Genomic DNA, 26,539 nt, shown 5'->3' with positions numbered 1-26,539 from the left:
AACGTTTCAGGCGCACAAACTCCCACCCACTGGCTTTTGCCTGAGGAGACACACAGCAAGCATGGGTTCAGCTGTACATAAACAAGCCTTCAGGCATCAGTTTGGTTTCTGCACCAGCAGAAACCTTTTACCTGTGAAGTGTTGCCTGCAAGCTTTGGGAAGAAAGAAAGGGAGAGCAACTGTTTCAAGCTTCACAAAAAGCACAAAAAGACCCAAACTAGACAATATTCCATTTGGTTCTTTTATTAGCAGAAGTTAAGAATACAGCAAGTAGTAAGATCCCATCTTATATGGAACCATCACCAGAGTCCCCAACCATCAAAACCCCAGAATGTGCTTCATTGCTTTCAACAGTAAGCAATTTTTAAAAAGAAATATACTGAACAAGGCCACTATTTAATGGGGAAGGAAAGAAGCTGTAGGTCCTAACTATTCTATGGCAATAACCTGCACACAGAGCAAGCAAGCCTCTGACTGCTGAGAGTAAGGCATTCAGGTGCCAACCTGGGAAGAGTTCTCAGCAAGAGCTACAGAAAAGTGCACAGCTAGGTTGCTTTGAGTGGAACACACAAACTTCTCAAACGGAGAGACTGACTGGGTTAAGAATAGCAGGTGGAGCACGGTGTTTTTGTAATAGTACTGTGCTGTGTAGGACCAGGACTCCCTTCAAGGAGCGAACGTGGGATGACCCAGGATGGAGACCGCCCCATCCGCTGGTGCTGTTACAGAGGCATCCCAAAGCGCCAGACGGACAACTCTGATTCTGATATGTGCTACGTTCTCCTCAGACACCAGTATGTTTCCTGCCAGGCAACTCTTTGTCGGGGATGCCAGTGCTATTAGCCCTTACATCCAAGTTAATACTGCTCTTTACTTAACTCTAGTACCACACAGACCTGCGATAAACAACTTCTGGCCCTACAGGCATCCAGTGTAGGGATCCTACTGAGAACACATCCCACTAAGCTCGCAGGCTCTACTGCAGCACCTCTTTCTGCAGCTGACCTCGCTCTCAGAGGCTTTACAAAGACTGCAGTCGAGGGGTGAAGCCTTAATATCCAGTCAACTTTTGGAAGGCATTCTGCTTCTACTTGACTCCATTAGGCAAAGGAACTCCCTAAAACACACTGCATGATACCCAGGTTATGGGAAGATCTTTGCAATCCACATTTTTCTCTTGAAGGATGAAAATTTGAACTTGCAGAAATCTCAAAAACAAACCCCAAACAAAACTCAACCATAAAAATACACCATGAAACAAAATCTCCTGCCCTTTACCTTCCTTCCTTGTGAAACACAGCGTTTTATGAGCTGTTTAACTCATCTGTGAGAGAGGTAATTGCTCTGAATTTCCAACTAAACACTCCAAGCAATAACCTGTGCCATAACAAACAAAACATTCAAGTTTCATAACACAACTCCAAAGATTCTCCTTCAGTGTGGCTTCTGACTGGGCTCCAAAGATCAAGCTACATCAATTACACAAGAGAATTACACATGCTTCCCCATGTATAGTAGGTGCGCCTGCTCCACAGCAGTCCAACTGAACTCTTAGTTTTAGGTTTCAGAAATACCAGCAGTCCCACTGCTAAAGCACAGATGGGAAGCAGACCTAAGGAAAAAGAAAAAAAAAAGGAACTGCATTGGGCTGATCGTGGATTTTTCCTCTTAAAAAAGAAAAACCTGCAAACTCCCTTGGCCTATAGAGCCTGACACATGAGACGGTAATGTGCTTGAGGTCTGCAGTAACTGTTAACTCCAAGTCCTGGAGCATACAGATTCCTCTTTCCAGTCCATCTCAACCCCACTTCTGTTTCCCCTCACATGCTCAACTATCTTTTGACAAAGGCATCGCCACCCTTTGCTAAGACCAAACAGGGCAGGTCTGCAAACAGCAACCATCTGCTCAACACAGGCCTTTGGGTGTAGGCAGGCACTGATGGAGTTGGACTGTTTGCCATTTCACGTGCAGTTATCCCACCACGCTCCAACTCGTATGATGAGAATCAAAACAACTTACTGTCAGATCCGCTATCCAAAACTACACAGGCCACACAAGCTTGGAAGGCAGCTGTCCCACCCGCTTGGGCAGGGCACAGGTGTGTCTTTCGAATTACTTGAGTAAATAAACTTGCTAACATTGTGACCTAGATGACAATGTGATTAATCCAGCCTTCACAACCCTTGTGTGCACGTACAAAACCTACTCCAAGTGCTGGCCAGGACCCCCCATTGCCCGGGGCATGGTGGCCACCAGGACAATCTGCAGGGCCAACATGCTTCACTCCTGGGAATTTTACCTGGTCCTCCTGCAATCATTTATTTTGTGCAAAATTGAAACAGTGTGTGGTACTTGCATGTTGCATTCTTTACAAAAACCCTTTCCTCCCCACCCCCCCTCCCCCAAATTGTTTAAAACATTTATATAAATTTTATTTAAACAGAAAGTTAGAAATCTTATTTACAATTTGTTTTTCTCCCAAAAGAGCATCTAAAATCAATTCCCAAACCCTCCAAGAGGATATAAATTTAACCTTGATTTTTTTTTCTTTTTTTTAAAAAAAGGAAATGCTAAGCTATCCCTCCCCAATTCTACAAATAAATATGGCATTGAACAGAAGCCGATTTGGAAAGGGTCCTCTGTAGCTCAATCTGTAGATCCCAAGAATAAATTAGGGTTTCAGAATTTCCTGGTCTTCAAATTGATTCATTCCATTGCTTGAGGTATAGAATTTATCGTGGTTAGTCAGAATCCCCGTGAAGCTCCACGCCTCAGCAGCTGAAACTTGGATTCTTCTTAGGTATTCATTTCACTAGCCTGTATGCTTCAGCCGCGCTCGCGGCACTGTTTTGGTTACGATCTTGGGCTGGAGGCTGGTTTTACTGCATCCCATCTTCCTCTGTGCAGCCTCCTCCGACCGTGAAACGGAACTCCTGGAGGTTCGACACCCCGTGGAAGTGCACGAAAGCGCCAGCCACTACAAAGACGTGAAACAGCTGATGGGAGTGGAACTGCAGAAAAGAAAACACTTCTGTTCAGTCGGGGAGCTTTGGGTTCTAGTGAACCCCTGTCTTCAAAAAAGCCACACATTCAGCTGAAGTACACAGTAACACGTAGCAGTGCCTCAACCCACCAGCTGCAAAGTTCTTCAAGTTGTATATCAAAAGCCCATCTCTCTCCTATCACCAGCAAATAATCAAATACCACACACACACACACCCCCCACCCGTTCCTTCAGTCATCTTAACCAGCTGGTCAACCAACAAATACGCTACATAAACACTATAGAACATCTTTGTCAAGGGACAAGGGTAATTTCAGAGCTTTGGGCAAAAGGCTTAAGCAGGACACTTTTTAAAATTAGTTCTTCCACAACACACACTTGTGGCTTATTAATAAACGGGCTCTCACACATCTAACAGGTACAAACTTTGCTCTGGTCACAGGCATAAGTTATCAAGTGGATTTGCAGAACATTACTATTCTATTTTTCACCATAGAGAAACAGAAAACCTAGAAACAACCAGATGTTCTGAATGAATGCCCAGGATGCTATTGATTATAGTACAGCAGAATGAAAACCATGAGGGAGCTACATGACAAAGCATGCCCTTGTTTGAAGGAAGCCATAACCAATAGGAATAATGCCCTTGAAAAATGTATACAAATGTGTATTTGCAGGCTCCACAGGAAGCTTGGAAAAGAGCTGGTGGTACAGCAGTGCTTTTGGAGCCTCACTCATTATCACAACAAGGCTTTGTTTGGCCATTTAAACAAACCTAGCAAACTGGTGCTGTGCAAAAGCCACTCACCCAGGCCTCATTCTCATTTCTGATCTTCTTTAGAGACCTTAAACTATCCTAGTGGAAGTACAGAGGTGTTCCAAAGGTCCACCTCCCTCTCACCTCTACTCTTGCTCCACCCAATTTCTTTACACCTTCCCCATGTATTTCCCCTCTCCAGTGTTTGTGATCTTCTCCCTCATATCAAGTTTCCCCCATCTGCTCCCTCACTCAGCCAACCTTCCCTTCTTCTGGCCCAGAGATCCCTCCAAAGCCCACCACTTCCATCCAGCACTTTCAGTGGCTGCACAAGATGAGGAGTCAGACATGATAAAGATCCCAGAGAACACACCGAACATCCAAGAAATAACCATGCACTATTCTGCCCAGAAGCAAGGTAAGATTAGGTGTTTGCAGGACCCTCAACACACATACACATCAAAAAGGTTCACAAAGCCGTTTACCTGCCTGTTAAAGCTATCTAGTATATGTGCTGGGGTGAGTTTGCACACCAGCAGCTACCTCAGACCAGCCAGTTTGTGCTCACTCAGCAAGAGAGGCACCAGATAAGCCAGGCTCAGAAAGGTCACCGTTGTTTGGCCCCTTAAGACATATGCTTCTGGTGCAGGAGTTTGATACTTGCAGTAAGAAAACACTGACAACATCCTTCAGCCTCAAGGGGAACCAGCTTTCACATTGGCCTCCTCATCCAGTCATTCTGTAGACTCACCCAGATGTCACACTTGCCAGGGAAGAATCTCTCCGGGATGCGGGCAGCATATAGTGCGGCACCAGTGATGTACAGGCATGCCATGAGTGCCAGCCAGCCTATCTGCCCCATTGTGGCTGCTTTCAGGAGCCCCTCAGAGATGACAAAGTGCAGGGTGGGAATAACCCCACTAAGACCCAGACCTAGAAATACTCCTGGGAGGTAAAGAAAATGTGGAAGAGTCAGATTTGAACGCACTGGTGATAAAGGGAGACAATGAAAACACAAAAGCTACAGAGGGAAAATTCAGTATTTGCCAAGGCAGCAGAAAGGGGAAAATTCCTGAAGCTGGAGGTCCCCAGAAGACCTTTGTTGGAGAGGAAGTTAAAGAATGCACAGACTTTCTTCATATACCAGAAGCTACTTAGTTATACATTCCAGCAGATACTGGAATACTTCATTTAATGATCATGTCTGCCAGCTTTAATGTACATTAAGCCAGTTCCACTTCTTGGACTGTAGAGGGCACTGAGACTACATGAACTACAGCTCACTTTACCATAATCTCTCAACAAGAGCAAGACAAGGAGAGACAAAGAGATTATTTATCATATACTGTACAAGTAGTCCTAGGAAACAGAAAAGTAGCATCTGAGGCTCATCTGATCTGCCATATACGAGAACATGGTTTATTCATTTAGATTTTAGCAGCAAGTACAGAAATCTTGTCAAAAAAGTGTGCATGGGGGGAATAATCATGTCCCATCCAGTTTGGAAGGCTGAACTCTCTGAAGGTGCACCCATAGCTTGTCCAGGAAATCTAGATTTTCTGTAGACAGCATGTGCAGGTTAAGTAACAAGAAATATTACTATTCAACCCAGCTGTGTTCAGATTCCACAGCTGCCCCCTAATGCTTTCTTTTTTCCTACCTCAGAACGTGAAACTGAATCTTTTTCTTTTTGATCATGTGAAGAGAAGAAACTCTGCTCTTTTTCTTAAATATGTGTTTTATCTAGGCAAATCATTCAGATTAATTAAATCATCCAACAATTTGCTAGTGTCTGTGCCTAGTACTATAAAACCAAGACAAACAGTAGAAGGAATATCCACATACACACACCAAGCAGTCAGTCATTTTTTTGAGAGAGCAAAGCTGCTAGCTATAGCTAGAAATACTTTGCAATACCTATCCTACTGCATGTGTTACTGTCCATTTCAGGAATGCACTTCCAGGACTTGCACTAGCCCTTATCTGTGCATCCAGTTGGCTATAATTAATGCTGAAAGAAAACCCATCAAGTTCCCAATCCAGTAACATTAGCTCTCTATAAAATTAAGCTCTCCTTAGTCTTCCCAAGATAGTTTTTCCAAGTGGCAAGTAGGAAGGAGGAAAAGCAGTCAAGAAGCAAAACTAGTAACTTCAAGTCTTACCTGCCCTTACACCCCGGTATTCAGGGGTTGCAAACATGTCCCACTGTGAGACAATTATGGCTGCGATGCCCAGGACACAAATCACAATCAAGTAGATGAAGCAAGGCTGAGGGTTGCAATAGAAGGAGTAGTACAGCCATGGTACAAAGCTGCCCATTATGAGAAGCGCAATACCAGAATAGTCCAGCCTAGAAGGAAACAAAAATCAGTTTTGTAAGAAATGCAAAGCTTTAGAAGTCCTCATACCAACACTTTCTTCTTCAGTAGACCAATTGTCTTCTTCTCACTGCAAAACGAAGTTCTTCTCACCATTGCAATTTACTTCCTGATGGCAACTCTTCCACCAAAGCCCTTCTACAGTGAGGGATTTACCTAGACAGCCAGCTAGTAAGGCCATTTTTGGACAGTCATCGGCAATATATACAGCAGCCATTAGACCAAAACTTTTTGAAGAAAACTCAGATTTAAGCTTCAGATGAGGAAAAAAAAAACAGCATGAGTCCTCTGAACACAAGAAAGGGCACACTATGTTGCAAGAGCACAGCCAATGCAAACACTTTAGCATCTGACAAGTGTGAGTTAGTTAGGCATCAGCTTAAGTGACCACTGGGGAATAATGTCCCAATTTTCCAACTACACTGTTTTTCGTATACACCAGTGAAGAAAAGGGATTTCTACAGGCATTGCTTTTTACCACACCCTGCCAAAATGCTCCTACAAAAGATGATGTAGTTTAGTTTTCAGTAAGGAATTTTTAATTGCTGGGTTACTTTAGAGGTGGTCTTGCAGATTATACAACCCTAGGTTGAGTAATCTTAGGAAATACGAGATATTTAGCAGCCAGCCAAAAAAAGAACCCTTAAAACCAGAAGACCAAGACATCTTGATACACATTGTGGAGCTGTCTTGCATAAGTTTGAGATTCAAAGCTGCTCAGAACAGTTGAAATGACAAGAAGTGACAGTTGCATTGAAAATGCATAGTCCTGCAACTAAGCTCTAGGTGTATAACTGGCAGCAGCAAGATGCATGCACACGCCTGCTGAAGAGCAGAAAATAAAGGTGTTCTAAGACTAAAATGACAGCATAAAAGGCTCATGCTGAAACAAACAATAATTAGAAGAAGCTGCATTTAATCTCTGCTCAACTCTGTTCCAAAGTACATGCAGTCATGGAATGAACAACTCCTGCACTCGGGCTCCAGGCATAAATCCCAACTCTGTTTTCCCACCTGCTTCTTATTTGGCCTGCCCCTGATCTCCAGGCACTTACTTGGAGAAGAGCCGAGAAACACCTTCTGAGTGGCAATAAACTGTGTGGAAGAGCCATGAGAAGGAGAGGCAGAGTATGGCTCCCAAGAAGAACAATCCAACCACCACTTTCTCCTGCACAGGTGCTACAAAGGACATGTTTGGCCGAAACATGTAGAAGATTCCCAGACAAAGGAAAAACACACATCCTGAAAAAAATAAGGCAGAATGGTGTCACACACATGCATACTGAAAGCTTTTCTTTCTAAAAGCAGGACTTTAATGTACAGGAGCACTAACACAGAAGCTGCATTAAAACCAGCAGCGCACATGCAGAATAAAGTACTGCCCTATTTCAGTTATGCATTCCAACCCCATTTCTGTCTCAAACCTATGCAATGGATTCTCTAGTTTTAACTGTTTTGCAAGATGCCCTACGACCCATTGGACACTCTAGAACAATGAAAAAAAAAATCTGTTGCCAAATGCGAAAAGAGAAAGGTGTAGTTCAAAGATTATTTTTTTTTCCCTTCAATGCTCCTTGCAAGTTGAAAATCACTCATACAAGGTGCAACTTAAGTGTGTTCCTATGGCAAGACATGACCTCAATTAACACCTACACACTTGGGAATAAAGAATATCTAATGGCAACTTATTAACAATTGGGAAATTTCCAATTCATTCCCTTGTATTGAATGCCGTGATTAATGAAGTCCCATCCAACCCTGGTGGGATAAAAATTAGGAGAGGGACAGCAACCTGTTGATTTAACAGGTTACTAATGGAATGATAATGCTGACCACCCCATTCTATCTTGCTCTCAATGAAAGAGAGCAATCAAACCAATTAGAATAGAACAAACAGAAAATACCTAGAAGGTGTGTCCAGATGTTACCAGTCTCTGTATGTATTCTGAAGATACTCTTGAAACAAGCCCGGAAGGAAGGCATGGGTGGTCTGTGTCCATGCAACAGGTAGTCGTTGTCTTTTAGCCAGTCAGGCAGAACATCATGGGGAATGACTCTCCATCGGCCCTCCCATACCTAGAAGTTAGAAGACTTTAGTTAAGTGAAGGGAACTGAGCTCCTCTGATCTATGGCAAAAGTCAGAAAACCCATATTTGTAAAAGTGCTGGAGTAATCTATGAGTACAGTAGAGGGCTGATGGGACATCCCTGGGGAAAAGGCTCTACACCTGAAATGCAATTAAGTCACTGTTCCCTATTCAGAATGGTATCATTATGAGGTTGAGCTGCACCACCAGAGAAAGAAAAACTTCAGTATTTCATTGAACAGGTAAGCTATTGGGCTTCCTCACTGCTAACAAAGGGAGAGCTTTTAATTAATTTCCATGTTCTGTTTTCACAAATCATCCTTTCCATTTAATTGAAAAAGTCTACACCTAGTTCTCTCCAATAAATAAATAAGTAAAAGTCTGTTCTTCTAACCACAAGCCAATCTGACTATATATTTGCTAGCATTTGGGGCAGTCTAACAAAAAAGTAACATCCATCAGCACTAATATGGGCCAGAGAACATGAAGTGGCAAGAGTCCTGTAAGAAGTGGCCAGTCCCTTATCCAGATTGGAATAAAAAAAGCTCCCACGCTTCCAAAACAAATAGGGAGAGATCAGTTAAGGCAACAGATCCATGACTCTCAGTTTCATCAGATTTCTTCTTTAAAGAGAGAGAGCGCGTATGTGTACATGTCTAGTTCTTGCAGCTGGTCCCAAATGAAAAAAGTGTGCACAGGATTTCTTAGCACTGCTTCAGTAACATAAGATACATGTAGTCTTCAGTTTGGCTTCAGAAGCAGCACTGCCAAGCAGAGGGCACCAGGGAATTGCTTTATGTACCGGGGTTGTGTCTGCAGTATTCCTTGGATTTGTCGTCTGGCTAGTAACACAGGAGCAAGCCTGAAGAATCCTGAAACACTAAGTTTAAAAAGCTACATTCTTATTCCAGTTTCAACAAGAGCCCAGAGTTTTTAAAATCATTTATCCACACTCCTTCATGGAAGCAAAACAAAACTAATTAGAATTACCAACCCAGTTGAAGACTAGGTCCTTAAATACATTCCACAAGAAAATTAACTGGTTTACTTCATGAACCAAAAATTTGAATTGAGGTAGAAACAGCAGGAAGGAATTAATTTTACACAATCCACCCCACAGAACATCTAAAAAGGGGCAAAAATAAATAGTTTAGGAAAAAACACACACACAAAGCAAAAAAAAAAAAAACCAAAAAACAGCCACCCAAATCAAACCAACCAACCAACCCACCCAACAAGAAATAAAAAAAACCCCAGAACAACCCACACAGAAAAGACCACCAAATAATTAGGGTCCCTCTGTAAAAACATCAGAGAATAGTTCATAAAACCAGCAGGAACAAGCATATAAAGAGGCAGCATTTCTTTCACCAAGAAAGGAGAGCCAGAGATTGATACAGACCCATGGCTTTTAAAAGTAGCAAAAATTGAGCCAGGTCAGCAATTACAAAATCTACAGTGGATTTACTTAGATACAGTTTTAATATGCCTTGTTTTCTTTTTGAGTAACAGACAAAGCTTATTCTACAATGCACGCAAATGGTGCTGAAAAAGCAAAATATTTGCAAGACTGAAAAAAAATGGGAAATAAAATGACCTTGTAAATGAAAGTGCCTTGAACCAGAAACACTGGAAGCCAAAGGCTTTTGTTCTGCTTTGCACTACCAGGTGTTTCTCAAGGGAGACTCCTCATTTGCCTGATCATATTTACAGTCTTATTTGTAATCCCTATTGTTCCATGCCTTACAATGTGTTCATTTATGACAGACTGAGATCCTGAGAAGCTGTAGTGTTATAGTTATAACAAGAAATGCTCATGTGTACCTGCTCTACCTCACATGAGTAGTGCAGTTGCTGCAGGTATAGCCTTCTGAATTTTCTTAGAAAATCCAACTACTTCAGCGGTTTCCACACGCCCTTACCTTACACACAAATTCTTCCATTCTCTCCATGGCATGGTGGGCTTGGAGAAGAGGTGACATACCCATAAACCCTTCATCTTCTTGAGGTGACTCATCATTATGTTTAGAATCCTCAGAACTCTGGAGGGAAAAAACAGAGAAAACGTTTTGTAGAAAGATGAACAGAGAAGGGTGATGTTGTTTTCCATACAAAGCTATGATTTGAGGTCTTAGAAAATAAAGAAGTCGTCTTTCCTTGTACTGCACTGAGGAAGGAATTCAAAACAACCAGCAAAAAATTATTGCATTCTTAGTTATCCAAGAACAACTCACACATCTCAACCATTTTGCACATGTTTTCACCAGGCTTGGAAGAAAGCGGCATTCTTCTGTGAGTTACACTTCATTAAAGACCAGATATGGAGTCTGAGGCTTGCAGCCTACCCACTTCTAGGGAAGGATTACTTCCTATTTTATGTTTCATTATCACTATGCCTGCCTTAATGCCTCTAACTTATCTGGCATTTTAGGATAATAAAAGGCAAGCCAAAAAGCAGAATACATTTACCTTGTTATAAATGCTTCACCTCAATTTTTGGTTTGAATCTGAAGATCTATTCTGTTTAACTAACACTTCTATTCAGCTCATAATCCAGTAATGGACATTTAGTCATTTATTTGACTTCCAAGGTATTCCAGAAACTAGTATGAAACTTTTTCCAGTTAGACAAAGCAAGCTATCAAAGAAAAGCAGTAACAGACATCAAAGTTTAAAGCAAAATTCAAATGAAAAGAAACATCCATATCTCCAAGGTGTAACAAGGGAATTATGAAACAAAAAAAAAAAACCCACTGAGCCTGGCTTTCAACCAGTACATATCACTAATAACTTTCTAGGAATGAGTCACTAAGTGTGGTAGTTTTTTACCCTACGTTGACTTATCACATCATCTACATTGTTATGATACACTCTAGGTTTCCATTTATAAAAAATGTGGGGCAGGAGGGGTGGGCGTCACAAGAGTTCTAGATTCCCATTTGCTTACTACAATGTTCATGGCCCACCAGAGACTCCATTCAATGCTGCAGCTTCCAAAGTACAAGTTTGAGAAAGCTAGAAAAGAGAGAATGAGTCTTTTGTACCCTTCAGGCTTGACGCCAAAAGTTGCCACACACCTTGTGAGTGAGCCAAGAGAGCCCCACAATCTGTACGGAGACCAGCCTCTTCTATATTACAAGGCAGAACGCTGCTTCTCCCCCCTCATATGAAGGTTAACAACTTTAAAATTGAGATTACTTATCAATAATACCATCCAAAGTGACTGAAGATCTAATATATAACCTCAGATACTCTAAATATAAATTATTATCAGTAATGCTGAGGTTAATGTCATGAACTTTGAGTCAGACATTAGATCTGGCTGTGTGTTTGTCCCACGTTACAGCTCTCTCCTTAGAATAAAGCCTTATTAACCATTTCTGTGAACAAGTTAACTGAACAAACTGCCTAAAACACTCATTTTTTTAATAAATAAAAGAAGAATTCTTCAGACCTACAGTGAGCTTATCTATGTTCAATATTTGGGGTGGGGGGGGTTGAGGTGTGTGTGTTCTGAGAGAGAAATTACATGCTAATAGTTGCTATTGTAGCAGAGACTTGCAGTAGCCACTGAAGCTTCACCTTTTGAAGAGGTCCCCCCACCACATAGATCTCGACCCAATTTTGCTTATACAGCATGCAGATCTCTGCTACACAATACATAGTATACGTCCTTCACATTTTACATATGACCTCACATTTGTGCATCCTAGGACAACTTGATTGACTAAATGAATCTTTGCACATAGCCCATGTCCCTTGTACAATCTACTCGCCTTCATTTATCATTCTAGTCAACACCCCCTCTGGGCAAGTCTGGGCAATGATTTCATATTTTACAGCAATGATTGATATAAATATTGATCAGCTCTAGGCAGATCCTAGAGCAGTATAAAACAGTCTTAAATATACTTTCATTGTCTAGATTATCCCCTTAATTCTACTGAGAAAGGCATCAGGCAACACCAAGATGTAAATAGGTTTAATAGCCTTCTAAAATAGGCACATGTTCTGTTAGACCAGAAAGTGCATTACTAAAAAACAAATTTGGTTTCATTCTGACTCAACAACATTCACTGACATTATTTCCCATATTATCAATTTTACTGGCTTTTTCTATTAATGGATCTATCTTGTTAAGAGTCTCAGTTTTCAACACTATAAATAATTAACTCAAGGTCACAGAAACACAAAATGGTTTGGGTTGGAAGGGACCTTTGAAGATCACCTAGTCCAAGCCCCCTGCCATGGGGGTCTGGATAAGATGCCTGCGATAATCTGCACAATGTTACAAATCAAAGAAATCTTTGGTTTCCACAAACATGCCTTAACAGAAAAGCAAGGCTGGTGTTTTAGTTCCAATGTACTTGGCACAAGAAGCACGGCTGTGCCTTTTAGCTACCCTAGAATTCCCTCCCCCAGCACCACATCACGGCCAGCTGGAATGGGGTGAACAAGTTAGTAATCCTCAATTTATAAAACTGGGTGGACTGAAGGAAAAAAGGTCCCTTATGGAATCAAAGCCTGTATTCACTGCAGTCTGCCCAGTGACTCAAAGCCAAAAAATGTTCATTTCCCCCCCCTCCACATACTCCCATTTCTAGAATGATGGGAAGGTTTAAATTTGAACAGACTGTAAAGCTCGAAGAGCACAGCTATTTATGAACTAGTCCCAATCGTTTGCATCTTGGCAATGTGCCTACAAACAAATCATTACTGAGCTTCTTTTAGTGATAAAAAGAATTCATATAATAAATACAGTCCAGATTACTGCCAGAAAACTGAATTGATTTTACTATCTCCTTCCTGCCCTCAAACTGCAAAATTAGCATTCAAGGAAAAAAAAACTAAAGCTCAGCTTCTTAGTCCTTCTCTTGCTAAGGAGGCAAAATGAGCTCTGTTCTGGAACATCTGTCCTCTCTCAACTCCTTCCCATAACATCCCATTAGAAAGAACAGCGAACTGTGCTTCTTGGAAGCTGGAACTCTGTAGTTGGAGCACAACACCAATGCCAGTTTTCATTTGGAAATCTGAAGGAGCCTGTTGACCTTCAGCTCTTCAGACAATGATTGAAGGGAAAAAATACCACTTTTCTGTTCAGAAGGCATATTATTCTAAGATTACCACTGTGACAAGTTCCTTTGTATCTTAGGATAACCACAGTCTCTCTTATTTGTCTGATCTTACCAGAAATTCAAGAATACTTCTAGAATACAACAACACAACCAAGCAAAGGCTTCAGGACCCGTTTTCAACTATTTTTAAGTTCTGTCCACAGAATCACACTTTAAAATGGAGAACAAGTTGAGTAAATATTCCTGCTTGCCTAAGACCATGCAAGAAATGAGAGCCCAGAACAAAACTCAAGACTCCCACTTTCAGTGTAGTATGGTATATCCTGAACCAAGGGCTTCCAGAATAATTTTTGCCTTTGTAATTTCTAGATCATTGGCCAAAAGGATTTTCACTTGGTTCATGTTTCAGATGTTCCTTTAGGTCATCTAATTTACTCAATTTCTTTTAAAAGCCATCTCAAATTTTGCCTAAATAATTCTGTGAAGTTTTTAGAGCATTTCAGACTACCTCAAAATCGAAACCCCCATTCACTTATGACAAGCGAACTTGTTGCAATCATCAGCTGTCATTTTTCAGCTGCACACATGCAGCACTGCATAGAATCAGTCTTTCATACAAATCAGAAATTGTGGCTTCTGTATACTTACACTCCAGATCATCTAGACACTTAATTCTACAGAAATGCCACACAGTACTTCCAGTTTTAATCCCACCCCTTCACAAATTCATAGAGTGTTAAAGCCATCAACAAACATAATACAGATACCTAATGAAACAGAAATCATAGAACAGAAGTACAAATGCATCTCGAGTTGAATAATGGTACCAGAGAATAAACTAAACCTGAAGGACAAGTGACAATGGCTGGAAGAAAGTTTTAATGGTTTACCCATACTCATTTTGTTTTGAGATGTCTTCCAGATTCTATTGCGACAATGGTGATAGACAACAAAGCAAAAGGAAGAGGTAGAAATCAGACTTGAATATACCACTTCGTACAGAGTTCCAGGCAACACACTTCCTGCGACAGATAACCTTCTAAACAAGAATTTCAGTGTGTGCTTTGGTAGGGATAGAAAATGTTAATGCCAATAGTAAGAATTAGAGCACCAGAACAAACAAGAGAAAGAAACCTAAGATCTCAATTGCACTGTGCCCATCATTAAGTAAGTTTAACATTAAAATCTCACTCTTTTATAGCACTTGTACAAAATTTTTAAAAAGCTTTACATGTAGTACAAGAATTCGTTGCCTGAATACAGTCCAAAGAAGTCAGACCACACAGCCAAAGACCCTGTTACAGATAAAACTGCAATAAAACCTGCTCTAGTAAATGCAATATACCGCCCTTGTCTACTACAACAGCTTGTCCTTCTCACATAGACTAACAGTTTTTATACTTTCACTCTCAAATCTGTTAACAGATACACTGTTTATGAATGCCCTTACTATGGAAAAGCCTGTCAGAAGTCAAGTCACAACGGTAGAAAAAGATGCCAGAAACCCTTTTCCCACTTTCGAGAAAGCTGTATTCTCTGGACTTCAAGCAATAAAAGTGTAGTATCTTGAGGTCTGTGGTTTCTCGATGTCAGTTTACAGATTTCTAGAAAGATTGAGGGTTTACACAGGACTACTACTTGCAGAGGCGACAAGCAAGCTCTTGTTCATCATTTCAGACCGCAATTTTGCTAGAAAGCATCATCAATCTGTGTTCAGTACAGTGCATAAACTGAAACATAAGTCAGACTTGAATGAAGCCACCTACAAAGCTTACTCTGCCAAAAGCGGTCCTCTCCTTCCTACCCCCGTCTTCCTTTACACTGCTTCTGGCATCCTTCCAATCCTTGGGCTGATTAGCTGATCCAATACTAATCAGGCAGAAATCAGTCACGTTTTTGCTAGGCAAGCTTCCTATTAGATATTACAGTTGGTTCAGAAAACCAAGGGATTTGAGGAGCTCAAGCTAGTGCAAGAGAAACAAAGGGAGCACCAGCTCCCATTTTACTGAGAACCACTACAGAATACTTTCTGTGGACCATGTTCAAGGCCACGTTTCTTTTCAGCATGTTTCAGTTGGATGTCAAATGATCTCCAGTCCCATTTTTGTAGTGTTCATCAGTTAGAAAGGAGCCTAAAAAACCTAGCTAGCCATGGATTAAGGAAATTAAAACTAACGATCACTTCAGTAGGCTGCTGTATTCCCACAACTTCCAGCAGTTTTCGGGACTGCAATTCCAGAAATGTGACAGTTTTCATTGGTTGCATGTATGGTATTTGATGCAGAATCAGAAGTGCACGTTAACCAGTAACACTAGTAACTGCAATACAAGTCTCCTAAACCCCAGAAAGGGCTAAACTCTTCAGTTGTAGGGTTCCTTTTTGGACAGTCACCACTCAGTTACTTGAGGGCCTGACTGTGCACATACCTGTGTAGTATTAAGCTCTGGAATTAATGAAGTCTCATGTCTCAAAGCTCAACTGTTTGTGATGCCAATTCACCCTCATGTCATCACTGGTGCCCTAAAGCTGCTATCACAGGAATGTCCAAAGTGTGATGCAGTCTGAATCTGTTCTGATGTTCTTGCTTCCTTCAGCTACTGATAGATGCTCCCCCACTCTTGATCTGTCCCCAGACAGAACTCTGCCTCAGTATGAACACATCATTGTAATGCAGGCAAGATAATTCAGAAAAAGCAAAGTCTTGATTAACACTGAACTGTGGGATATAATAAGACTCAGTACTTATACGCAATTCTCTTCTTAGAACACAAGCTAGAAAACATATGTTGCTGCATTTACAATACCACTGTTATCCCCCCTATTAAACCGAAGTCACAAAGTCTAGACATGAACTTGTTCTTGCTCTTGTTTATCTTGATCTCATCAGATGAATGATTAATAGTGTTTAACATGACATTCAAGTCATTTAATGTTTCTTGGGGCAACATGCCAGTTTCAGTAACTCAAGAGTATTCAGCATAATGGCCAAGATATGTTCAAAGCTATAATATAAAAATGCTATTTTCTAATCGCAGTCCCATAACATCCTTTTCAGATAGCCAGACTGCTTTTTTCCAGCAAATCCTCTGTGCCTATTTTGTCAACTGACCTTTTATCAACAGGTCTTTTGTAAGAGGAAAGCATTGATAGGTGGTGCCACACCATGCCATTTCTCCTAAAAGCCTGCTGCACATTTTTCAGAATTTCATCAGCTTGTGTTCTTCGGATTGTAATTAATTAACTGGAAAAGCACAGCACCTTAAAAATTTCCGTGACTTCCCCTAACTTCTGCACATACCACGTTACTTTAAAATAACAGCTTTGTCATTTAGAGTTTACATTCTCTCTTAATCTGACAGGCTTGTAAACATAGGCACACCACAGTTTCCAAAAGGCTAACTACATTCACTCTCTAAGCAGGGTGTGCGAAGCTGTTTTTGCTGTCACAGGACCAAAAAAAGTCTTTCAATAGCACTGTGCCAAAGACCCTTTCAGCCTATTGGTCAAAATGTTAAGTACTTGAAGGTTCCTGGAGTTTAGTAATTTTCCTTTGCAGGTCACCTTCTTATAAAAGCTACACTCCATTTAATATAGCACTTGGAAACAGTTTTATACAACCAGTCATGGGTGACTGCTTGCTGGCACTCATTAAAAACAAGCACTAACTTTAAACACTCGTTCAGCAAACAGTCCTAGGACAAAGTCACATTTTGGTTTCAGCAACCTTGCTAATACACCCTTATTAGACACAGCTCCCTCATTAAATATCTTCAGATGAAAAAGGTTTGTTGAATCTCTAAGCAGTAGCAACTACTGCTTTTCTGTCAATGCCCAGTACTTGACAAGTACCAAAGACCTCAATGGCCACATGTGCTCAGCTCATCCATACACTTTGGTGAAAAGCCTATAGAAATGGCTTCTACTACCAAAAGATTCCCATGTGCTATTTTCCGCTTTACTGCCGTTGTTAATTCTGACAGCAGAAAAAGAAAACAAGCATGCTGGGCTTATGGAAAACAAATGCTCTGTTAAAAAAATAAACAGAGACTGAAAGTGTACTGCTGAACTCAATGTAAGATCAGAGTCAATAAATTTAAAACGGAGGAAGATGCAAGTTAACAGACCAGAGCAACATTTTTTTCTCTTGTATCACTGTGAAAGGCTGTCATGTCTCCCATTGCTGCCCAAGTCAGGGAGATATGATCTCCAGGAGAACAAAGGCAAAAACCATGGAATCTAACCCTTGCCCAGGGAAACAGTTGTGCCAGTGAATCACAAACAAAACCGCTCCCTCCCTCTCCCAGTTTCAACACACAGCACAGCACGCAATGGTTACAAAACCAGCTGGCAGGCAGCAAACTCAGCAGAGTGCCAACACTTCCTCTCTCAAAGAGCTCAGGCTCTCCAGACTAAAAGGAGACAGTTGAACCCAGCTGCAACTCTACAAGACATAACCTATTAAAGCTTTCTTGTTAATTCACAGGAGAGTTTTCTGAGAGCCAGGGCACACACAGAGACATGGCCATTTCCCACATGTTACCAGCCTTCTGGGCAGAATACTGTCTACTCGTGGTTGACTAGGTCACAGTTCCTGTCTTTTCTGCGGACATTCAACCTCTAAAAGCCTGTTAATAAACCAGGCACATCAACTGTCGATGAAAGATGCATCAGCATCCAGCCAACTGAAGCCTGTGGAGCCTGGAAACCATCTCCATAGACATTATTACTTGTCTTCATACTATTTAAGTGGGAATACTTTGATATATTCTCCTCTGTGTATCCAAAAATGCCTTGCTGTACCAAGAAATAAAAAAAAAGAGGCATATTTGTAGGGAAAGAGGCTAGACTCCAGCACTTGCTTTAGTGACTAGCAGTCTGAGTAAAATATGCATTACCTCCAGTGCTTAGAACAAGTGAAGGAGAAATTCAGATGTTAACATATTTTGACCTGAAGTAAAATGCCAATTCGCATGCTTTCAAAGAAATAATGTTCTTTTCTAAGAGCTGCAAAATGGAGGAAAGGAAGAGGTGATGAAGAAGTCTATAGAAAAACAAATTTTGAACATATTCTACTTTAAAACAAAAGTAAATACGTTTTGGTGAGACCTCAAATTCTGTTATGCCAGGCCTCTCCCATGACCTGTACAAACAAAACCTATAGTGCAATACAGGAAGAAGGCAAATACAGAAGCAGATGCCAAGTTTTTAAGCATAACTCCAAGTAACAGTAGTAAAATGCTAGATTGAAAATAAAGTTAAATGGTTTCAAACAGAGCAAGAAACTTGCAAGGACAAAAACTAAGGCAATCGGAATTTATGAATATCAGCTCCAGAATGACCGTTCTTAAAACTCAAATGTCTGCCTTTGGCCTTTAACACTTAACTTTTTCTCTCATCATGCACCATAAAGACAAGTTGACAATTCCATGAATCTATACACACCCTTCTGTAAATACCAAAACTAGTTTTGTAGTCTGTTTTTGCAGATAATACATACACACTTGTCGTAACAGAAAAGGCTTCGAGTAAGTTCTATGATTCAAGTTAAAAGTCTTGAGCCATTTGCTCACCTTCCAATTTTTCTAAAACTTTTCTTTTGTACCTGAAAATCTGTTACACCCGTTTACCTCCTCCTTCACGTCACTTTGGTATTTATGCTCTAGAAAGACTTGCAGCTACACACACGTATCATGAAATCTGTCAGAGGTCAAGTTAAGTTCCACTGGAAGTCAAAACCCATGCTCCCTGAGAAGCAACACATATGAGTATTTTCCCAAATTTCTTCTGTCAATTCAGATGACTTGAGAGCTACATATCCCTTCTAGACCTTTACTAGAGTTTATCAAATACTTCAGAGCAACAGGTCTCCACTTCGTGGGCGCATTTTGGTGCCACACAGGATGACTACACAACACAGCTCAACTGCATAAAAGGAACTGTCATTCAGGAACATGAAAGCCTGATGACTGAAATAAAGGCATAGAAAATGGTTCTTTCATTTGCCTCCTGTCATTGACAGGTTAAAGTATAAAAGAGTCAAACACAGGTTTTTAGGGCTCTATAAAGAACCCGTTCATCAGACTATAAGAAGCCACATGCATTTGATTGACTGTGTCATCTTAACAAAGCCACAGCAAGAGAGATTTCCTGTGGAACTATCAATGCTTGAATTACAAAGGTGGTTGAGACACAGAAACACTAGAACAGGAGGAAAGTTTATGTCCCAAAGGCCAGGCAATCCAGCATGCTACAAGAGGGAAGCACCTGCTGAAAAATGCCTTATGATCACACACAAACTAAAGAAGGAAAAGAAGTTTAAACTGCTAAAAGTGAATATTTATGCAGCTTGCCTGATCTTCTTCTCAGCACTAAATCCTCAACATGCAGATAAATGGTCACTATCTCTCAAAGTCACAGAAAGCACACCACTCATCTGCCACTACACTAATTGTATGTTTAAACAAGATAGCAAGATGTCTACCTATTCTTCGGAACAGATCCTTAAAAGAGGGGATAAAGCAAGAACAAATATGCACTCTAGGAGAGAACACAGAGACATGGGATAAAATACAGACTAAGAGGTTCAGGTGTAAAAGGATATCGATTTTACATGACCCATCTCTTCTTATAAGCATCATTACAAGATTAACAGCACAGATTAACAGCACTGGCAGACAGACGCAGCTGCTTTATTATTATTTAGGATAAGCATGCTCAATACAGCTAGTAAATCTTTGCTACATGTATTCAGTGAATGCCACAATTTACAGCAAGTAGGATCTTCAATGCAACCACCCAGGCAGGTTACTAGTGCTAGGGACAAAGGCCTCATTTAAAAAACAAAACAAAAACAAACCAAAAAAAATAGCATATAATGCAAGTTGTGGGGTAGATGGAAAATAATTCTGAACAATAGTATACTTCCACACACCTCCTTAGGAAATACTATTAAAATAATTCATCAAAAGCAACTACTACTACTAAAGAGTTCAGAATGCTTCCTCCTACAGGTGGAGCAGAAAGTGGGTATGCAAGTAGGCAAAGGAAAAGGAATCTTCTAAGGCAGAGTCTGGGGCAGATGTTATATAAATAAAGGAACTGCAATAACATAAATAGGCTAATAGGCAACAGGACAACTAAGCAATGTAATATTATCACAGGATAAAATACAGGCTTTTTTTTTTTTTCTTTTTTAACTAATACCTCAAGTCTTAGGCCCAGTAAATTTTGGGGAAGTATAGTATCTATTAGAATATACCTATATTACAATGTCCAAGAAAGTTAATACAATTAGCTTGTCATAAGCAGAAGCATTTAAAAGCATATTAAATGATCGTGTTTGTTCTACCATCAAGACAGCTCCCATCTACTTTCCTTCTCCAAAATAATACTTCCTTAATCATTATCATCAGCTTCAACGTGGTTGCATTTAGCCACTAGAAATACTAACAGAGCTGGCACCACTTGGAGTCCTTTTATAAGCCTATGTTTAGCTTGTGTGCCCAAGTACTATTGCCACCTACAGAAGAGCAAATTACTGTTATCTAAACAAGACTTTCTTCAAAACCAGAGGAAAAAACATGCTTTTGAACTACTAAGTCATTTCTACTGAGGCAGCTGCACATAGCCAGAATGTATAGTAGAGCAAAAAAGTGAATCCTAGCTGGCATTTGAGTAACAGCTTTGCTGAGGCTTATACAAGACAGAGGAAGATACATAGCATAATGGTTTTTTTTCAGATTATTTAGAATACTGCAGTATGCCATATAATAAAGGCCATTTGGCAAGACAATATTGGTACTTTTGTCAGCAGAGCATTTTGGGATGCTCCATCTGAAGCATCAATTATTCAGCCTTTTAAGAAGAAAAGAAAAAAAAAAAAAGTAAAGATATCGCAGCAATAAATGTTTAGGCTGAAAAAAGGTCAAACAAGCAGGAGGCCATATAATGCAGAGAAAGTGATGCAGTTTGAGACAGAACAGCAAGGCCCAAATGGCAAAACCAAATTTCTGTGGCAGCTTTTTAAGAGACTGGGAAAAAGAGAAGACAAATACAAGAAAGCTAAATATTTGCAGTGAGCCAAAGTAAAAGAAACACATACTTTTGTCATAAGGATGAAAGCAAACAAACAAGAAAATATTAACACATGCTAAGAATGCCAGAAAAAACAAACAGAAGAGAGAATAAGAGTACTTTAACCATTTCATTTCCAAAATTCTAAAATTAATAACTTTGACTCATCCAAATAATTTCTATTTAACTAAGCAAAGGTACAGAAAGAATTATAGGTCATAATCAGTCATGGGCTTTTACTTTGGGCTATTCCATCTTCAGGCAACAGGCAACTAACATTATTCAACCAGGAAAGTCAGAGACAAGAATGAAAATGGCCTTCAAAAAAATATGATCCCAAACGCTGTCAGATAAATGTGTGTGCATTCAAAATATCAACTCAACTTTTCTTGGTTTTAACCTTAGCAAATTCAGCTATTGGCTAACACTTTGCAACTTACATGCATGCTTTATGACTTCCCAGACCCTACTGTATTTCCTATTACCATGATACTGAGAATGCCCTATAGAAGTTACAGGAGCGTACAACTTCCAGTGCATTGGCTTGGCTTATTAGCCATTAATATCTGTTCTGACTTCTCATTACAACGAGACTTAAAACTAAATTCCACAAGGGCTCTAACTAATAAAGACAGGTTCTCATGTCAGCTGAACCACAATAGTGGTCCATACCCACACCCAGAATCTGTGGCAAATGCAATTACACCAACAGCCCGTCTCTTCTGCACTGAAGGCTACATTAAGTCTCATCGGCATGTTTTGCTCCTGGCGAAAACCACACAGTTGCTGCAACTGAGTTGATACAGTAAACTCATTAAGCCATGATAAATTTAATAGTGAGCTTAAGATGAACGCCTCGTCCACTTAACTGTGATGATACCCATCTGTATATATCTTGGGAGAAGCATTAATTACAGTTCTGAAACTCTCTAACCAGAAGGTACTTTTGTCCAATGCTTGGACATTACCTTCATACAACACATAATTAAGCTGTGGAATTCCTTTCCACAGGATATTGTGACTGTGCAGAACATGCACTGAAAATTCAAAAACGTTGCCACTGGCTCAGGAAATCTGTGAGCCACCAATCACTAAAGGCTGGGAGAGTGTCCTAAGGAAGTAACACAACATGCTTCCCAATCCCTGTACTCTTCCTTATGAGTCTGCAACTGGCTACTGTTTGAGGTAGGATATTGCACACTATAGAGGTTTGGTCTAATTCAGTATGGCCATTCTTCCAACAGGAATGCTTGCAAACAGATTTTTCTGTTCTAATCTCTAAAACAACAGTAATTAGCCAAGGTTCAGACTACATTCAGCCAGAGTCAACTACTTTTACTTATGATTAATTTGAAATTACAGAATAAAAAGCTTTGGTATTAACATAATCTCAGCACAGAACAAACCATTATGAATCCCATTTCTTTGAGGAGGGAATAAAAACCACAAAGCTGATAAACTTAAACTTATGCCCCGTCTTGTCACTTAAGTTCCCACACATTCAAACGAATATTTCTGACATCTTCCTGGTTTTTTTGTTTTGTTTTTTTTGGGTTTTTTTACAATTATTCAGCAGGCAGAAAGAGGCCGTAGGCTCATGGTTCACATTTCTGGAACTCACCTCAAGCACCAAAGCACTTATATCAAAACTCATTTTCCCAAGCAAAACCAATAGATAATCATATAACTTACATTATCCTGGTCAGAAGACAAGGGTGGCTCCACTAGAAGAAGCCTCTGCTCAGAGCTGTCCTCTTCAAAGGCTGCCTGTATTGTTGCAGTGTCAGACATGTGTCCTTTTCTGAGTCGTAGACCTGGCTCTGGAGAACCAGCATTATCGAGTTGCGTTAGTTCATTCATGAGATGCTGGCAGCCTTCTCAAATATTCTGCTTTCTCTTGGTTCAGTTTGGCTGATTATGTGTCGGCTCTGAAAGACAAACAGTTTGCATAACTAAACTGAAGTGAAAAATAAGAGTGTAAGAGTTGGCTGGAAGAATAACATGCTTAAAAGCTACCAAACAGCTATGACAACTGCCTTTATATGTGCCCAGACTCCCACAGGATCAATTATACAGATTTCTACACTGATGGACAAAGAATTTACATCTTGTGACCACTAATACTTTCGTATCCTAACACAAGTTAAACTCAACTTTTAAAGACGATAGAAAGTAAGCTCCATAAACAGTAAACTCACAAAAGTACGCTGATGTTTTTATAAATTATTATTTTTATAATGTTGCAAACACTGGGCTGATAATACTATTTACAAATAAACTGCTTATCATAGGCACTCTATAATTATCAGCTTTTTGTGGGTATGAAGCTCATACCCAAGCTCAATCATCTGGGATAGGTTTCATCAAAACTAGGACACCAAGTACTAGTTGGTAGCAACAAGCAAGCAGAGCTCAAGCAGCAACTAACTTCAGACAAACTGCAAGGAGGGCACTAGTACACATGGTTATTATGTTTTCCTTGCTTAAATTAACATGTTCACAATCACTGCCAGGAATGGGTCTGTGCCTTTACTTGTATAAGGAATTAGACCAGAGAAATTTAAACACCATTCATTCCATCACAGCAATCAGAAACAGATAATTCCCCCCAAAAACCAAAACCCATGCTTTCTACTCAGAAAAGTAACTATATTTTACACATGAAACGCTACAGAAAGGATTTGGGGTAAATTTTACTCAAGATGCTAAAGATCGGGTAATTTTCTGAAAATTTAAGTAATGACAACCTGTTATATCAGAGCCCTCATCCAAGAGTATTATTTGGTACCTTGTCCTGATTTCAGGTGGGATAGTTAATTTTCTTCCCAGTACCTGATATAGTGCTGTGTTTTGGATTCAGTATGAGAAGAATGTTGATAACACACTGATGTTTTAGCTGTTGCCAAGCCATGCTTGTATCAAGTCAAGGACTTTTCAGCCAAAAGATTGCAGGTGCTCAAGAAGCTGGGAAGGGGCACAGGCAAGACAGCTGATTCAAACTGTCCAAAGGGATATTCCATACCATAGGATGTCAACCTCAGTATGTATTGTGGGGGAAGAAGGAAGGCAGGGGATGTTCAGAGTGATGGTGTTTGTCTTCCCAAGTAACCATTATGCACAATGGAGCCCTGTTTTCCTGGAGATGGCTGAACACCTGTCTGCCCATGGGAAGTGGTGAATGAATTCCTTGTTTTGCTTTGCTTGTGTGTGCAGCTTTTGCTTTCCCTATTAAACTGTCTTTATCTCAACCCACCAGTTTTCTTCCTTTTACTCTTCTGATTCTCTCGTCCATTCTACAGTGGGGAGCGAATGAATGGCTGCTTGCCACTTTGTTGCTGGCTGGGGTTAAACCACGTTGCTTGTACATCATTGTGTGGTGGTCACTTCAATAGCCAGCCAAGAGATACCTGATTGACACTGGTTGCCTTGGGAGGCACAACAGCCAGAGCACTTGGAAATCAGAGTGCCAGAAACCACTGGAATGACTCGGTGCTTAGCTAAGGCTTCAGAATCTCTTTGAATGAGAATATATTCATTTTGTACTAATCACTTGGTGTCATTCTATTACTGTAGCATCTTAAGTACTTGGATGTGACTAACACATAACATTAAGATAACCCATCTAACAACTTTTAACTTGCCAGGATACATAATTAGATTGGAATTTTAGTGCCCAATAAAAGATGCTGAAATTGTCTTAATGTAGGAGGGCAAATTAAAAATGTAAGATGGGGGATTGATATTGGCAGTTGTGTAATAAAATATCACCTCCAAAAAGCCAATAAATAATGTACTCCTGCCTTTCAGGGACTAATCTCATTTACACATGATCACTAAAAGATAATTCTCAGCTCTGACAAATGTGCTACAGATAATTTTGCTGCAGCGGTTGGTAATATTATATCCCCTCAGGTGCCCGGCAGTCCCCAAAGGAGAGAGCTGCTGATGAGCAGGTAACAGACTTTGCAGAACCAAATGATACCTCAGTTGTCTGAGTTCAGTATGGCACATTGCCTTAATCACCCAGGAAGGTAAGTTTGCAATATGACAGCAGAGCAGATGGTTTGCCCACCTTCCTGCTAACTCCACTATAGGGTCAGTAACCTCCATCTGAGAATAACATCTAAAATGGCTGCAGCTGTTTACTTGGTAAACACTAGAGCCACAGGACTATCACCTCATGAGAATTAAGGCAAGGTTTAATCACACAGGAAGCCCTATGAGGAACTTGAGCAAGTGGATTTTAAGATCAAGAACAAATATTTAGAAACCCACAGAACAACTGAAATCTTGACTGTTTTTGTCATATTTCAAGCAGTCAATTCACAGTTCTATTTTTATGCAAGAAACAAGAAGACAACATCACATTGCCATTTGGCAAAACTGATCTAGGGAAAAAGAAAAGTATATGCAACAAGAACTATAGTCTAATTTTAAACTTATTTGGTGTTGTCATTTAAAAGGCAACTTATAAGAGACTAATTTCAGTACAGTACACTGTACCAATTTAAAGCTGTAGCTAAAACCAAACAAATGCAAGTAACCAGAGCAGCTGTTTGTAAACAAGGGTTACAAACACACATCTACGCACCCCTACCTGATATTCCACACATTTCCAACAGGTAGTTAGCTGAAATAGCCATAGATATTTTCACAGATTGTTCAGTCTGCATTAGATATTTAACCAGCAAGTTTTACTAGTTTTTCCTTCCACCAGCATTTAGCAATAGAATTGCCATTCTGTGCTGCATTACCTGCTATATTGCCTCAGTGCACATCCTTACATCACCTCTGTGACATTGTGGGAGCAATGCTCAAAGAGATATGGTAATAACCATCACAACACGCTTAACCACACTTGGCCAAGACGCTTGCAAAAGGTTCTTCTAATACAAGAATGCCAAGAGACTTCTTAAATGAGGCCTTGAAGATTTACTTCACTAGCACTTGCTGCCAAGTAATCACTAAGGCTAAAAACAGATGCCTTTCACCTCCAGCAAGTGAGATTTGCATTCAGCAGCAGAGTTGAACTTCAGAGCTCTGCACAAACTGAAGTGTTTGTTTCTTGGCATCACAGCAGAATTGTTCAATGAACGAAGATGTTCCCATATTGCCCTTCACGCAGGATCCTTTTAGGGCTGTTTGCCCCTACTGAGCATACAAA

At 40.3% G+C, this 26,539-nt stretch overlaps 1 protein-coding gene across 9 annotated transcripts in view; it reads right to left on the bottom strand.

The window, feature by feature from the left end:
* Positions 1-227: 227 nt before the first annotated feature.
* The window catches only part of ADIPOR2 (adiponectin receptor 2), a 48,616-nt gene continuing 22,304 nt past the window's right edge, over positions 228-26,539 (bottom strand). For 5 of the 9 annotated variants that reach the window (XM_065036044.1, XM_065036053.1, XM_065036067.1 and 2 more), the window contains exons 2-9: positions 23,068-23,303; positions 10,149-10,268; positions 9,029-9,106; positions 8,045-8,216; positions 7,196-7,382; positions 5,925-6,112; positions 4,514-4,707; positions 228-3,012 (exon numbers count right to left, since the gene is read on the bottom strand). In XM_065036044.1, coding sequence (XP_064892116.1) covers positions 2,881-3,012; positions 4,514-4,707; positions 5,925-6,112; positions 7,196-7,382; positions 8,045-8,216; positions 9,029-9,106; positions 10,149-10,268; positions 23,068-23,235 — 1,239 coding nt within the window. In that variant the 5' untranslated portion in view covers positions 23,236-23,303 and the 3' untranslated portion in view covers positions 228-2,880. The remainder of the gene's footprint in view (positions 3,013-4,513; positions 4,708-5,924; positions 6,113-7,195; positions 7,383-8,044; positions 8,217-9,028; positions 9,107-10,148; positions 10,269-23,067; positions 23,304-26,539) is intronic. The other 4 variants (XM_065036084.1, XM_005500300.4, XM_013371967.3 and 1 more) reach the window with 2 other exon arrangements.

The sequence above is a fragment of the Columba livia genome, chromosome 1 (genome assembly GCF_036013475.1).
Source record: "Columba livia isolate bColLiv1 breed racing homer chromosome 1, bColLiv1.pat.W.v2, whole genome shotgun sequence".
In the NCBI taxonomy this organism is placed as follows: Eukaryota; Metazoa; Chordata; class Aves; order Columbiformes; family Columbidae; genus Columba; species Columba livia.
This window is presented reverse-complemented; position numbering and strand designations above follow the sequence as displayed.